The 15793-nt window shown below is 34.0% G+C and overlaps 1 protein-coding gene across 2 annotated transcripts in view; it reads left to right on the top strand.

Annotated features, from left to right (window-relative positions):
• TRIM24 (tripartite motif containing 24) overlaps nt 1–14140 on the top strand; it is a 102632-nt gene extending 88492 nt beyond the window's left edge. Inside the window, exons 12-19 of one of the 2 annotated variants that reach the window (XM_039860978.1) lie at nt 1189–1324; nt 2767–2839; nt 3914–4082; nt 5958–6286; nt 7038–7164; nt 8200–8274; nt 9581–9730; nt 10441–14140. In XM_039860978.1, the coding sequence (XP_039716912.1) occupies nt 1189–1324; nt 2767–2839; nt 3914–4082; nt 5958–6286; nt 7038–7164; nt 8200–8274; nt 9581–9730; nt 10441–10650 (1269 nt within the window). In that variant the 3' untranslated portion in view covers nt 10651–14140. The remainder of the gene's footprint in view (nt 1–1188; nt 1325–2766; nt 2840–3913; nt 4083–5957; nt 6287–7037; nt 7165–8199; nt 8275–9580; nt 9731–10440) is intronic. The other variant, XM_039860977.1, reaches the window with a different exon arrangement.
• Nucleotides 14141–15793: the final 1653 nt, after the last annotated feature.

The raw sequence follows: 15793 nt of genomic DNA, 5'->3' as shown, positions 1-15793 counted from the left end.
ACTTTAAGGTGACCCACAGAAAGCAAAATTGACCTTCTGCTCTTTCCTCTGCAGTCTTCAGATACAGGTGGCCCTTTGTCTACCAGCCTTTCTCAATTAAAATTCATCATCTGAACCACAGAACAAAGAAACTGATTTGAGTGGCTATTTTCTCAGTCTTCCCAAGGATGGTTCTTAAGTAGCACCATTCTCCATGCAGAGGCGAGAACTAAATTCATTATATGCTGCTTGCATCCTAGGACTGTAGGACTTCCATTTTCTTAGAAAATCCCGGTTGAGAAAGGCTGCGGCTGTATTAGAGAAGTGAACTGGATTTTAATCACAAAGACATTCTTGAGAAATATATGGTGTCTATAAGCATGAAAAATGCTTGCATCTAAAGTGTCAAACTCTTATTCAATAGAAATTTATCAGTATTTCACCCTGGCAGTCAATTAGGGAACAAGGATTATTTGTATACTATTACATTAAAGCAAGAATCTATGAGGGATCATTTTTTCCTACCAAATGGTAGTAATGTTTTTAGGTGACGTTAGTGTTCTGGAAATGTGTCAGGTATGCACTTGATCCATCTATCTAATGCATACCAGAGCGTCAGTTCTCGACCTGTGGGCCAAGGACACAGGGGTCCCTCCACTCTTTCAGAGACTCAGACACCCCACAGGGCCCTTCCTGTGTAAGACCAGATTTTCTTCCTATTCTTCAACCAAAACCACACGTCAAAGCAGATTGAGTACAGAAGCAGATATAAGAAGATATAAGAATCCAGTTGGCTGTTACTAAACAAGATGCTAAAGAGATTTGCAGAAATGTGAAATTGTGCTACTTTTCTCACCAAGGTTTTTTTTTTTTTTAACTTAGCTACCTTTTGTTATTTTGAAATTATTTTAATGTTTTTTGCTCTATTTTTTAAGGATGTGAATGACACATAGTACTCCTTTCTCTCAGCTCATGACTTCTGAAATGGTGTGTCCTCAGTATATTTACTAAGATGGAACATTAAGAAGGGTGAAAGCTCTTTTCAAGATTGTTTACGGGGAAAATATGCATTATAACTTCTCATGTGATATTTGCATGTTTTATTATTTGATGATAATTTAACTGGTAAAGTTTCCTTATAAATTTAAAGTAGCTTTTAACGTGCAAAGTCAGGATGCCATAAAAGAATTTTTTTTTTTTTTTTTTAAGATTGACTGTTCAAGTACTATTATGCTGGATAATATTGTGAGGAAAGATACTGGTATTGATCATGGCCAACCAAGACCACCCTCAAACAGAACTGTCCAGTCACCAAATTCATCAGTGCCATCTCCAGGCCTTGCAGGTAAAGTGGGCTTCTTTTGATTTTGCAAGTGTTTTTCTAGTTTTTATTCATCTTGTAATAAAAAAAAAAAAAATTCCCTTTCTTCGTTGGATGATTAAATGGGTCTGAGTTTTTGGCACTATTTAAAATCAATATACGGTACTTTCAGAGTAGGAAGCAGAGGTTAAACCTTTGTACCTTTTCAGTTTCAACATAATTTATAGGCATTGTATACTCCCAGGAGGAAATTAGTATTATACTTTCTCTTTTTGATAAGCCGCCTGTGATATGGCCTCATTTTATATGTAATTTGCCTAGTGTTTAAGGATTTTTTTTAACGTACCTATTCATTTCCTCCAAGAGAGAAAGAAGCATTCTGACTAATACTACTCCTGGAGACCTTGGCAAAATTGGTGCTTTGGCCAAAATAAAGAAAGGAGAATTTAAGTCATTCACCAGTCACATAAACATAAGGCAGTTACACAGTTTAAAAGGAGATGCTTATTTAAAACATTGACAAACTTGACATACAAAAAAACTGGAAGGAAATTGCAGACAAATGTAGCAGAGGCTGTTTATATAATGAATTCATTCAAATTAATAAGGAAAGTACTGAATATTGCCAAAGGAAATGAGTTAATAATTCCCTAAATAGGAAATACATATAGCCAGTAAAATGTGTTTGTGGGGTGTTCAGTCACACTAGTAGTCATTAAAAAAAAATCAAAAGATATAATTTCTAACTACTGAATTAGCAAAGATATAAACAGTGAAAATACTCATTGATGAGAATGTAATGAACAAAGTACTCATACGTAGCTGGGGGGAGTATAACTTGACAAAACATTTCTGGAAACCATTTTGGCAGTATTACTAAAGCTAACTTTATCCAGTACTGACTCTTTGCCAGGCACTGGACAAAGAACCTTATGTGCATTGCCTAGTAGAATATTTGTTTCAGTGTCTTCCGTGAATTGATCTGTAGTAGATCTCTTTCTTGGACGGCTTTTATATCAGCCCCTACCCTTTTTATTGCTTCTGTAGCTTTCACAGGCACTAGTGTCCTCATTGAGATCCTACCCTGGTTACTCTTAAACAGAGGACATTCTGCAGTGTTTAGAGACGTATTTTATTGCCATGCCCCTGGGTGGGAAGTGTGGAGAGATGCTACTGACATCTAATAACTGGTAGAGGCCAGGGATGCCGCCAAACATCCTACAGCGCACAGTCAGCCCCCACAACAAAGAATCATCTGGCCCAAAATGTCAGTAGTGCTGAGGTTGAACAGCCTTGCCAGTCTAATGGAGCTCAGACTGTGCTAGGAGTGTTCAGCAACTTTATTATTTTACATGATGTCATTATATGTTCCCAGTTTCAATGTAGTACTAAGTGAGCACATTCAGTAGAATTTAAATACATAATTATTAACTCATTTTTATGAATGTGTATAATTTCCTCTTCAGGACCAGTTACTATGACTAGTGTACATCCACCAATACGTTCACCTAGTGCCTCCAGCGTTGGGAGCCGAGGAAGGTAAACTGACTTTCTCTAGGTAGAAAAATCTCTAAATTGATTTCTTTTGCCTGAGCGCTCAATATGCTTTGGTATTCAGTACATTTTGAACAACTTCTTTTATTCTTTACTTAAAAAAATTTAAAATATTAATAGTTATTACATATTATTATGTTAATTTAATAAACTTGTTAAGTAAATTATAATTTTATCTTTAAAGATACAATAATATTTGTGTATATGTTGGAAATAGGAAAATATCTTTGACCTCAGCATAATCGCAAGGAAAAAATAAAAATGAAGTAGGTACAACTTCATTTGTGGGTATAGGAACACCCACAAATACAAACTTAGGGAAAAGAAACAATAATTTTATACTATAATTTAAGTATTCTCTGACTTTTCTAACGACCAAAGATTGATTCTAGTTTAAAGTAAATAAATTTACAGTTGATGAAATTTTTTTTTAACTTATTGCTTTGCTCATCTTCTCATTATGCTTACAGATTTCTCCTAGATCTTGAACCCAATTCTTACTTTCTAATCATATGGAAAACATTCTCTGATGGGAAAAGGTTTGGGTTTAATCCCATGAGAACATAGTGGCTATCTGTAAATGGTTTTTGTCCCACTATGTTTCTTAAATTGCAGAACATCAATAAATTATGTCTCTAGTTAATTGTCTTCACACTTTGTGACAATAAATTGTTAATGTGAGCCTAGAAATCTCTTTGTCACTGACTAGAAAAGGAAATGAGAAAGCCTAAAAGATGCTAGTTCTAAAGTACTAAATCTGGCTGCCTAATTTTAGAGCCTCAGAATATTGAAGTCAGTTTGCTTTTAATTCTTGTCTTATTTAAATTTATTTAAATATCTTTCCAAATATATAAGATAAACAGAACATTTTTTTATACATAAGTGAAACTTTTACATACAGCACTTGAATTTAAGTTATGTATCATTTATTACTGATGTAACATAGTTACCACTGCTGTGAAGATATTGTCATTATTCAGAACGCGCTATCGTTATATTTTGTTTTGAGATACTGAAGGTATATTCTTAGATGTTTTTTATTTTTCCTCTCTCTCATAGCTCTGGTTCTTCCAGCAAACCAGCAGGAGCTGATTCTACGCACAAAGTCCCAGTGGTCATGTTAGAGCCAATCCGAATAAAACAAGAAAACAGTGGACCACCTGAAAATTACGATTTTCCTGTTGTTATAGTGAAACAAGAATCAGATGAAGAATCTAGGCCTCAAAATGTAATTATATCAATGATTGCTATACTATTCCTATTTGGGGGATAGAGTGAGAGAAACTTTTAAATAGCTCATAGGAGGTTAAAAATGTTATTTTAAAGCAGGGAAATAGTCAACTTAAAGGTTGAAAAGTTTGAGGAAATCTCTCAGTAAATTAAAACACAAAGATGGGAAATGGAGAGGAGTTTGAAAAATCAGAGGCTCAAATGAGGAGGTTGGGTATTTAAAAGAGAAGATGGAGTAAACACATGGAAGGTAATTGCCAAAGAAATAATATAAGAATTCTGTAACTGAAGGGCATGAGCATTTGAATTGAAAGGGCCTAACAAGTACCAGAATATTTAATGAAAAAATTATCAATCATGTATAAAGCTTAAATAAACATTTTTAAACATGTGTCCCAGGTCACAAAAAATTTAATTTCCATGTACTTATTCTCGGGAAGATATTTGAGAATATGACTCATCAAAAATGGAGTACACCAAGAAAGAGGAAGACATAAGACCCCAGAAATGGGATCTAACACAGAAGAGAAGCAAAGAAAAGGGTATCCCCAGGACAGTAGCTCCTCCAGTATACCCTGTAGCAGGAGTACAGAAGACTCCATAGGAATGTGTGCAAGGGGAGAAAAATGTTGACAGCACTGAGAAGCATTTTATAACACTGTTGGAGATTGTGAAAATGACTTAGCGATAGGTACCTACAAAAATAAGCAAATGAAATAAGTAAATAAGATGTATGTAATTATTAACTCAGTAAAAACAAAAAGGTAAAAAAAGAGTGTAGTCATAGTACATTCTATGGTTATGCCATGAACAATATGGTTTTAATGATGTAAACACCTGAATACAAATTTCACTAAAAACTAGAGATAATCAGGATAATAACCTAAATATTCATTTAATCGAAAATTGACTTTTCATGATACTTAAACAGTACAGCAGTGTTTGACCAGTTGGACTAGATGCTGGATATAGTTATATTAGTGCCTACAAACTAAAAAAAAAAATCAATGCTTAATAATTATGTGAAGAAGATAGTATGAATGGGTGTGTGGGTGTGCAAGTTTGAGGAGGGAGTGTGGAGACTCGGGAAGAAAATCTAATCTTTCATAGTAAAGACTATAAAACTGAAAATATGTTTAAAATCGAAAATCTGAGAAATTATGGTATAAGCTTATTATTTAGAAATATAGAAGTAAATAAAATAGTGAAATACCAAAAGAAAAAGCTAAATAGTTTGAAAATACTTGCCTCCCAGGAATGAGATTATGTACCCATGATTTAACTAAGTCTGTGGTTATTTCATTGAAATTAAAAAAAAAATGTTTAAAGGAGATAACAGATTTCGTTAGTGATTTGAAATTTACACCATCTTAGACTCTTAACAAAATTTAGATTTATCTTGAAGATATTAATAGCTCTTGTAGAGGTGAAGCTGCGTCTAAGAATTAAAGCAGTATACATTTGTATGAATGATAAAAATTCTATTCTAGGCATACGTTGTGTCTAGGTATAATTTAAATTAACATCTCCAATAAAATGAACTTACAGTTTGTATGGTTGACTTCTATACTATCCACCTGTTCTCTCATTTCTGTAGCCATCAGAAGATTCGAAAATTCTTCCTATATTACCCACACCCTGTTACTACTGATACTCTATTTTGATGATATTTTTAGTAGAGGCCCGTCTTCTTTACCATTCGAGACTCTAATACACTTAGCAGTAAATATAGTCTTTTCTTATGCATATTTATAGACTCCTTTGAAGTAGCCAGGTGCCCAGGACAAAACAGTGTTTGGTCCAGGGTCACAGTAATGCTAATAAACTTGCAGAATTCCAGTTTTAAGAAATACATACACTTTTTCTATTACAGACCAACTACCCAAGAAGCATACTCACCTCCCTGCTTTTAAACAGCAATCAGAGCTCTGCTTCTGAGGAGTCTGTGCTAAGATCAGATGCCCCTGATAGCACAGGAGATCAGCCTGGACTTCACCAGGAAAATTCCTCAAATGGAAAATCCGAGTGGCTGGATGTCTCGCAGAAGTCACCCCTTCATGTCGGAGAGACAAGGAAAGAGGATGACCCCAATGAGGACTGGTGTGCAGTTTGTCAGAATGGAGGGGAACTCCTATGCTGTGAGAAGTGTCCCAAAGTATTCCATCTTTCTTGTCATGTGCCCACATTGGCAAATTTTCCAAGGTAAGGTAGTATTTGCTTCCCTTTCCCACATTCTTCACTGTAAATAATAACAGCAAATTTAACTATCATTGCAACATAAAGACTTTAAAGTCCACTTGGCACAAATGCATACTTCAAAACCTTCAACGTAGAGTTTCCCATACCCTGCCTCCACATTCCTTGTGCTTCTCTCAAAAACCTAATCTGTTATGAAAACAAAACAAAACAAACTGGCCCTTTAAATTATTACAAGGAGTTGCCATAAAGAACAATGGTCCTTATGCACAACTGCCACAAGTTATTGCATCTTATTTGCCAAGCATGAGCTATATAATTTAAAAAACATCTCAAGCAAATTCTCAGTTTCTGTTAGATGATGAAGAAACATTGAGTTAATCTCTTAGTTCTAAGAAGGCTGTACTACTTAAAATTTAATTTCAAACTTAAAGTTGCAAGAATAGTACCAAGAGTGTTTCTTTTTCTTGAATCATTTGAGGGAAAATGCCAGTTGTGCCTCACATCAGCCATAGATTCATTTTGCATATATATTTCATACTCCTTTATCTAGACTAATATTTATCACTTAGGCTCTTGCATTGTAGTTGTACTTTCAGCATGGTACTGTGTACACAGTAGCTATATGGTAAACCCTCAGTGATTTAAAATTCATGCCAAATAAATTTGTATCGTAGATGGCATGGAGGAGGTAGGAAAGGGCATGGTGAAGAGAGAAGTGATGAGTTAGGAATTCATATACTTTATCTCCCAACAGTGGAGAGTGGATTTGTACTTTCTGTCGAGATTTATCTAAACCAGAAGTTGAATATGATTGTGATGCTCCTAGTCACAACTCAGAAAAAAAGAAAACTGATGGTAAACTAACACCAATAGATAAAAGGGTAAGTTTTTGAGCATTTCCAACCCTAGACTGTTGTTTTAATTTGTTTTCTCATTTGTTTTTGGTTACATGCATTATTGTAATGCAGATATTCCTTTCATCAAAGAAGTTGTATGTATCTTCAGTCAAATTATATACTGACTTCTTTTTTCTTTAGTATTTTTCCCCACAAAAGTATAAGAATCTTAACTAATATTTAAAGGCAGGCTATAACTTTTTTTTAGTTTAAAAAATCATTATACATACATTTTCTAGAAGTTGAAAATATTTTATCTGAATAAGGTAGAATGTGTATCCTTTGTGTGGTCTGGACCTTTAAATTTAATTTAGTCTACTTTTAGTAAATTTCTGTTCTGTTTTATTTCTACAGCAGATAGATTTACTTCCTCAAAATTTGTTGAAAATTGGCATCAGAGAGATGGGTTATTTATTTACTTTTCCTGGAAATAATCCATTCTTTCACCCAGTGGTAATAGGTTGTACCTCAAAACCAGCTAAAATATTTAACTGTAATTTACTTTTAAACCTATGAAATTAACACTTCTGCATTACTAAAGAAACTCCTTTGCTCAATTTTGTTATACTTAATTGTATCAGTATGAAAGTCGTCATGTAAGAGGGGGCCCAGATACACACTACCAGTACCACAGGGACTTAGGCCCATAAGCAGAGAAGTAGCAGGGTGTGTGATAGAACCATCTGCCTTCAGAGAAGGGGGCCTTGGGCCTGGACATGCCATGGAAAGGGCTCCATCCTTGGATCTCTTAACATATGTGTGTTCTTTCTTTGTGGACTGTTATTAAATTCAATACAAAAGTTGAAGAGATAAGTGGAAATTTATTTTTAAGAACTTCAAATGGGTTTCTAGTGATAATACTTCTGTTCCTATAATTGCAAGGACTGCTCTCATATATAACATAAACCATAGACTGATCTTAATTGTTATTCCGGAACTTTGAGACCCATGACATACATTGTTATTGAAAATAAGCTGTGACTTCATTATTGTTATTTTATTTATATATTTTTTGCTTAGAAGTGTGAACGCCTACTTTTATTTCTTTACTGCCATGAAATGAGCCTGGCTTTTCAAGACCCAGTTCCTCTAACTGTAAGTATTAATGTCTTTTCATGTATTTTTACACAGTACGTGATTTTTTTTGAAACTCGATTTATGAGACTCTAGTTTCTGTACCCGTTTTCAATAGTTTCTTATGTCTAATCCAGTCTTAAAGCTTATTCATACATACCGAATGCTTTGATCGTAAATACATTTTAATGTTAACAAATTGGCCCCAAACTTTATTCATTTCTCATAAATTCTTCTGATCTCAGAAACTTTACCTACTATTCTCTGGGATGATTTCTATCAGATGTCTCTGTCTCAGGAGGTTTAGGCATGTATCCTAAACTGTTGGGGAAAAAAACTTTCCATTGGAGATAGAGACCCCAAAAATTCTGTATATATTTTGATTTATAGGTCCAGACTTCAAATAATAAGTAGACTTTAATAGTAAAGGAAGAGGGGGAGGGGTGTGTGTGTGTATATTAACCATTGACTTCAAAAAGTTCATATTGGAAGTTCGATATGACTTTAATGAATAATTTTAGAGTGCTGAAAGTACTACTCAGTATATTCTCTATTCTCTGATGTCCAAAATTCCTTTAAACATTTAACCTATTCTATAGTTTGATAAATTTTAAAAATTTAATGCAAGGTTAAAAAAGAAAACTCGCTTAGTAAATAATGTCTTAGTAAATGAACTTCTCTCTTGAGAACAGGTTTTGAGAAGTTGAGATAGTTAAAGGAAATGAATACTTTCAGGGGAAGGACCTTTTGTACCCAAAATAGGCAGGACAAAAATGTCAAAGAAAAGCAGCTTACACCACCAATAAAAACTTCATGACTTAAAATCGTAACCTAGAACTTCGTGCTTTTTATGATCTTGGCTCACAGTTACATTTGGTGTTACAACAACAGCAAAATAGCCCCCTTTTTCTTAATATATATTATCACATTCGTCTTTACAAAATCCTATGAAGTTGGTAGAATTATCCCTATTTGATACATGAAGAAATGAAGATTCACCGAAGATAAGTAACTTAATCAGGAGTGTGCTACTGAATAGCAGAGCTGAGGTTCAAACCCAAATTCAAAGTCCATTTGCTATGATACATGCAGCAAAAACATGACAGATCTCACTAAGAATGATACTTTTTATAATAATTTCTTTTTGTTTAATAAGGAGAACAGAGGTTTAAGAGGGAAAATGTGGAAATGTTTTTCCATCTAAAACGGTGAAAACTTTTGAAAAATGTGGCACAAAAATACCTTCCAATGTATGAAAATAAAGAATTTATTTAGGACCAGGCAGAATTTAGTTATTTGTATTATAGTATCTTACTTATTTTAAAAGGTGCCTGATTATTACAAAATAATTAAAAATCCAATGGACTTGTCGACTATCAAGAAAAGACTACAAGAAGATTGTTTCGTGTATACAAAGCCTGAAGATTTTGTAGCTGATTTTAGATTAATCTTTCAAAACTGTGCTGAATTCAATGAGGTGAGTTGGGGTTGCTAAGAACCAATAGCAATATTGAAAGTAATATTAAACCAAATACTTTATCAACAAAATAAGGAAGTTAAGAGATCTATTTATGCTGGCAGAAATTTCCAAAAGTTAGAGTCTGTCAGGGAATAACTTTATCCACATTTATATTCAAAGGTTTATTATATGATAAGTGCAAATGGAAATTATAGCCGACAACTTGAAAACAATTAGAATGTTTTTTTATCTAGCCTGAAAGTATTCTTTTTCAGTCTCACCTTTATTTCTTGTAATATGGCACATCCATACTTTAGTCTTTTTTGATATCGATCTTAAAATATTAAGGACGTAGCTCTAATTTTAAAATTTTCTCAAAAATTTTGTCATTTGTCAGTTTGTTGCATTTATTGGATACTCATTACACAGTTCCACAATTTATTTAATTTGTCCTAAAAATACCTACTACATGATTCTATGATTATGGCATCTTTTTAATCTCTGGTAATCCAGTCCTACCACTACCACCCCCTTCTAGAATAATCCAGATAAGTCAAAGATATATTTACTTTATATCGCTGACATTGCATAAACATTTTCTCAGGATGTTCCACTGATATTTATAATCTCAAGTTAAAAGGTAACAAAAATGTGAGAAACTACTTTTATCGACTGTCTAAAATGATGATATTTGTTTTTTAATTCATATTTTTATTTTTCTCCAACAGCCTGATTCAGAAGTAGCCAATGCTGGTATAAAACTTGAAAGCTATTTTGAAGAACTTCTAAAGAACCTTTATCCAGAAAAAAGGTTTCCTAAACTAGAATTCAGGAATGAATCAGAAGATAATAAATTTAGTGATGACTCAGATGATGACTTTGTACAGCCCCGGAAGAAACGACTCAAAAGCATAGACGAACGCCAGTTGCTTAAATAAGGAGCACCATTGGCATGTGATGGTTTTTAGATTTTTTTTGTTTTCAAAAAACATTTTGTCGGTAATTTAACATCATTACAAAGAAGAATTTGTGACCACTCTGATCTATAAGTTTTGATGTTTACTAGACTTTGATTTTCTTAATAACCTATTTCTTTTAACCTTATTAAGCAAAAAAACAAAAAATAAAAGAGAAGGGAGGGAGGAAGAAAGGAGAAAGGAAGATATAAAGACGCATCAACAACAAAATAAATAAGACATTGTTCCCACTTCCTGGATTTCAAAACTGTAATCTGGAGCGTGATAGCTACTGTAGAAAGGAAATAGACTTTGTTTGAACTCTAAGTTGAAAATTTAATGTGGTTTGGATGTGTGCAGTAATCGATTTTTAGAAAATACCACTGCCCATTAATTATGGCCCGACTGTGAGTTAGGTTTACTATCCATAAGAGCGGTTCTCCATGAACACGGATGGTAATAAGAGATCTATCCTAGGATGCCTACTTGTGCAACGAAAAAGTAGATTAGATACTATTAAGAAGGCACCTAATAGCATATCATGTAAGATGGAAACTTTTAAAGAAAAAGCAGGAAAGCAAATGTTTGGTTTTTATTTTTGTTTCTTGTCTATAGAGGTGTTTGGTATAGCAGATTTTCGAGGCCATTTTTTTCATACATTTCTAACTTCTTCCACTGAGGAAGTAAGTGAACACTTTTGGTTTTGCTCTATGTCTGTGTGAGGTTTTGTTGTTTTAACTGTGCAGGTGATCCTTTTGATAACAAGACTCATTGTTTGCTGTATGGCTTTTAGTGGAACTACTCAAAATATGAAATACAGCAGTGTGCGCCATATTTGATGTGAGGATTCTTTAAAATATACCCTGTTGGGCATTAAATGTTAAGTTCCCCCGAAAGGAACTAGTTTTTGTGGTTTTCATCTGTCTTTATAATTTGGGATGAAAATGTATTGTGGCATTTGGGAGCAGGCAGTTAGAGGGAATTATAATGAAAATGTAATTTTTTCTGAAGCATCTGTTTCCTATTTTTAAGAAACAGAACCTCATATTGAATCTTTCATCTGACAATTCTGAATTTCATTTTCATTCTTCTGATAGAAATACAGAAGACATATCTTCTGAGACGAAGCATATTCTTAATGGGCCAGACCTAGCTAGTTTAATTGACATTTATTTCTTTTATTGTTCAGTGTCAAAGGAAACTAGATTAAGATAGGAGAAAATTGCTGTGCTATTTGCTAATCTAACATTTGACAAAATATTTACACCTGAAATTTTTTCGTTTTCCAGTTTAAACCTATATTTATAAAACATTAATTAGCTGAGGGAAATTTTTCTCTGTAGGCTCACAGAATAAAAATATAGCTGACTTGAAAGAAGGTTATCTTTGGATGGTGTCATCTGCCATGAATTAAACCTAGAAGACTTGCATTTATCTATATGGCACTACTTTCTAAATTAGACAATTTGAAAATAATCTGTGGCTAATTTATTGGGTTTTCAGATATTGCTAAAGATAAAATATAAGAAAATAACTTAATAGCAGTAGCTTCTCACTTTCTACATAGAGTTATTTCTTATCCATAACATGTCAGTTATATATTAATGGTTAAAAAGTCTTAATCACTTTTCCGAATATGCGTTCAGGGTAATTGTTGTTTGTGTTGTTTTGAATACGCATTTGACATCCCTCCAAAGACCGAACAAATTTTGGTAATCGTGCATATACCATTTAATTTTGTTTTTTTTTTTTTTTGCTCCAGCAGCTGTGGGACTTTTACTGATAAGTTTATTGTTGGCATCTTAGATTACAGTTCTGATAGTTTGTTCTTCCATACTTACCTCCTGAGTTAAAACAGGGCAACACAGATAAATTTTGAAGAGGATCATAAAGGGAAGTAGCACTGAGGAGAGAGAAAAATAATTTCTGAGCCAGAATTTCTAGTAATGTATCCAAAACTTTCCCTGTTATATTCAGTGCCATATTAATCTTTTAAAACAGTATTTCCGTTTCACCTTTACCATTTTTTTTTTGCTGAATTAAAGGCAGTTGGGAACCATCTTTCCTATAATCATACATAATATAAATTATATTAAAAGTATTTTTCTCTTCAAATAGCCTTCAGCAATGGTCTTTAAGATTAAAGTCTTATGACTTTATTAATAAACGTCTATGTGCTCAGGTGGATCCCAGTAAGTAGCTCCTAAGTTCTAACAGACATTAAGTAATCCTGACTCTATCCCATGCTCATTTAGAGAGTATCCTCTCAAAAGTTCAGTGCAATTCAAGCAGCCTTGACCTAAGCTTAAACCCAGTGTTTATCTCTGATCAAAAACTCCATGAGATTTCCCTCTGGATTTGTAACCAAGAGCCCAGTGTCATAGCTATAAGACACCCAATACTGAATGTGACCACATGATCACCCCTTTAGCTGGGGCTTATGAATGAGCAGATGATGTGGGAGCTAGGATTTACTCAGTCCAGCTCATCGAGAGCTTTCCCAGGTGACAAGCATCTGATCTTCCTGGCAATAAGGAAACCCAGGTACACAGTCAGTGACTTATATGGCTATGACAAATATAAATGGACTGAGATATAGCATATTTAAAATATATTTGTACATCAGCATCTAGCAATGCAATCATTTTGTCCTTTGAATTAGCAGGCCTTATCTTTTCTCAATGGAGGGGTAGGAAATTGGAAGTCGCTAAAAGGAAAATATCCTCTTCTTTTCCAAACTAAAGAATAGGCTCCACATTTTACTACCACACAGTAGTGTAGTTGTAACATAAAAATGCTTTCAGAAAGTTTCACTCCACAGTCAAAAAGGTGAGTATACAGCTCATTGCTCCATTTATTAATTTGCATGTCAAAGTCCTATGATGTTGCAATGCTCCGACTTTTAAATTTGGGTTCCATGGAAAGACTAGTTAGACAACGAAAGGAGTTATTCCTCCTTTTGCTGAGGCCTGATCCACAAATAATGTGAATCCCAAAAATAAGTTACTTCATGTGAACAAGAGGTTTTTAGGTTTAAATAGAAGATGTACTCATTTTTCTGTTTATCTGTATTCGTTATGAAAGAGAGAAATCAAGTGATCTGATTAGCCATTAAAATATGGGCATGACCATGCATTCAACCATCTAATTTCTTACTGAAATAGAGCCCTTTTAAATAACCATGTACATATTTCTTAAAGTATTTTATAACTTCATGTAAATTAATAGTTGGTATCTTTTTACAAACATATATTGCCCCTTCATTTTGGGTGTGAATTTATTGTCATAATTCACATGCTGGTGGCTCATGTACCTGAGTGGGAGTAATGCTAGCCAATTAGATCACAGATTTCTTTCTTCATGAAAGGTTTGCTTATTGTAAAGGACATCTGAGACAGTAGTCTTTGTTTCTTTGTTTAATTTTAGGGGGCTAATTGGTGCTTTGGTTTTAATAAAAATTAGCTTCAATGGATTTTTACTGTGAATATTTTACCAAACAAGGAATTTTTAACCGAAAAATCACTGTATGTCATTCAGTAGAATTTTAACTAGCTTGAGTCTCCCTTCATTACTGTCTTTGTGTGTTTCTCTATAAAATGGATACATATATAGGGACAAGCTACCAGTCCAGAAATAATAGGAAAACTTTTAAGTAGTTCTAACACATGTATTTCACCAGTCTTAAAAAATAAGCAAAAAATAATCTGACAAGAAAGGAGTGATAAATATCTTTGGTTGTTGATTCTCCCCACCCCCCACCCCCCAAAAAAGAACCCCAAACTTCTGAAAGTAAGAGAACCAAAGATGCTATAAAAAAAATTCTACTGGTCTGAAAGCTTTTGGGGGAGGAGGATGCTATAAAATAATGGGGACTTTTACAAGTCACTTCGAAAGTTTGTTAAATTTACCTTAAAGATTGGAAAGTTTTGATTCTCAGAAATTTACAGCTATTTAAAAAACACAACTATTGAATATTTTGACTACTATAGATCTTATTTAGGGGATGGGAACTGCCTTGTATTTGATTACTAAAAGTTTTTAAATAGAATAATTAAGTTTTAATTTGAGTCCTAATAAAAAGCCTTCCTTAGAAGTTACAAGTAAAACATATAGCAAAATTCTATTTTCCCGTATTTTCAAATTCAATATGAGAAAAGGGCTATTTTAAAGTTGTCAATGAAAGAACATCTAAACCTATGGAAAGCTTTATAATAATTTATTTTAGGCAAGATTGAGAAAATGCTCAGAGAATGGCAGTTTTATAGCTTATTTTATTCATTTAGAGTCAAAGGAGAAAACATAGGATACATGAAATCCATTGGTGCTAAGATGCAGGAGTCAGGAGAAGGAAAAATGGGGAAATCCCTAGGACTAGACAAAAAGGAAAATGGAGAGAGACATGCTTCCTTTACATTGGTGGGTACAAGGTTGTTAATAATTAACATTTATCACACTTAAAGATGGTACACAGGCAACAATATAACAATGAAGAGTTTCATGGTCTCCTGCTCTGGTGCCTGTTGTTGTGTCTTCAGGAGGTCTGGAAAAGAAAATTACTCTGGCATTTCAAAGGTATGTTATCTTAGATGCCTAAGAACAATAGACAGAACTCAGGATTGTGAAGAAGCTATAGGCCTGGGGCATGACTACCTGCCATTACCTGCTCAGACTATCAGACTATCCTGTGTGGTTACTTTCGGTCACTGGGCTTGCCAGGCCTGCCAAGTAGGCCCTAAGCTTTTCGAGTCTACTATGTCACCCCTTTTCGTTGTATCAGGATACTTGTGAATTCTTTGCCCATGTTCCCTAATGCCTTTAATCTCAGGTGAGCCAGAAAATTGTCAGGAATTTTTCCATTGCAGATGACTGAAGCCCAGTTTTGATTGTTTTGGGGAAGAAGATAAAATACCTAATCAACCAGAGTTGAGCACTTTTCACACTTGGAATGAGAACGTACTGACCTGAGAAGTAGCATTTCCCCCAAAGAAATTCAGTGTTCTCGAAAGAGGAGAAATGGCCATAAGACAAGAACAACAGGCTCAGTGGGCCACCAGGTGCCACATTCAACAATGATGCTGGTTCTAATCTGATTGTATTGAGGATTTACTAATGAGGGTTATGTTAA

Source organism: Pteropus medius, unplaced genomic scaffold (genome assembly GCF_902729225.1).
Source record: "Pteropus medius unplaced genomic scaffold, Ma_sr-lr_union100, whole genome shotgun sequence".
Taxonomy (NCBI): domain Eukaryota; kingdom Metazoa; phylum Chordata; class Mammalia; order Chiroptera; family Pteropodidae; genus Pteropus; species Pteropus medius.
The sequence above is the reverse complement of the archived record's forward strand: the minus strand, read 5'-3'. Positions and strand labels throughout refer to the sequence as shown.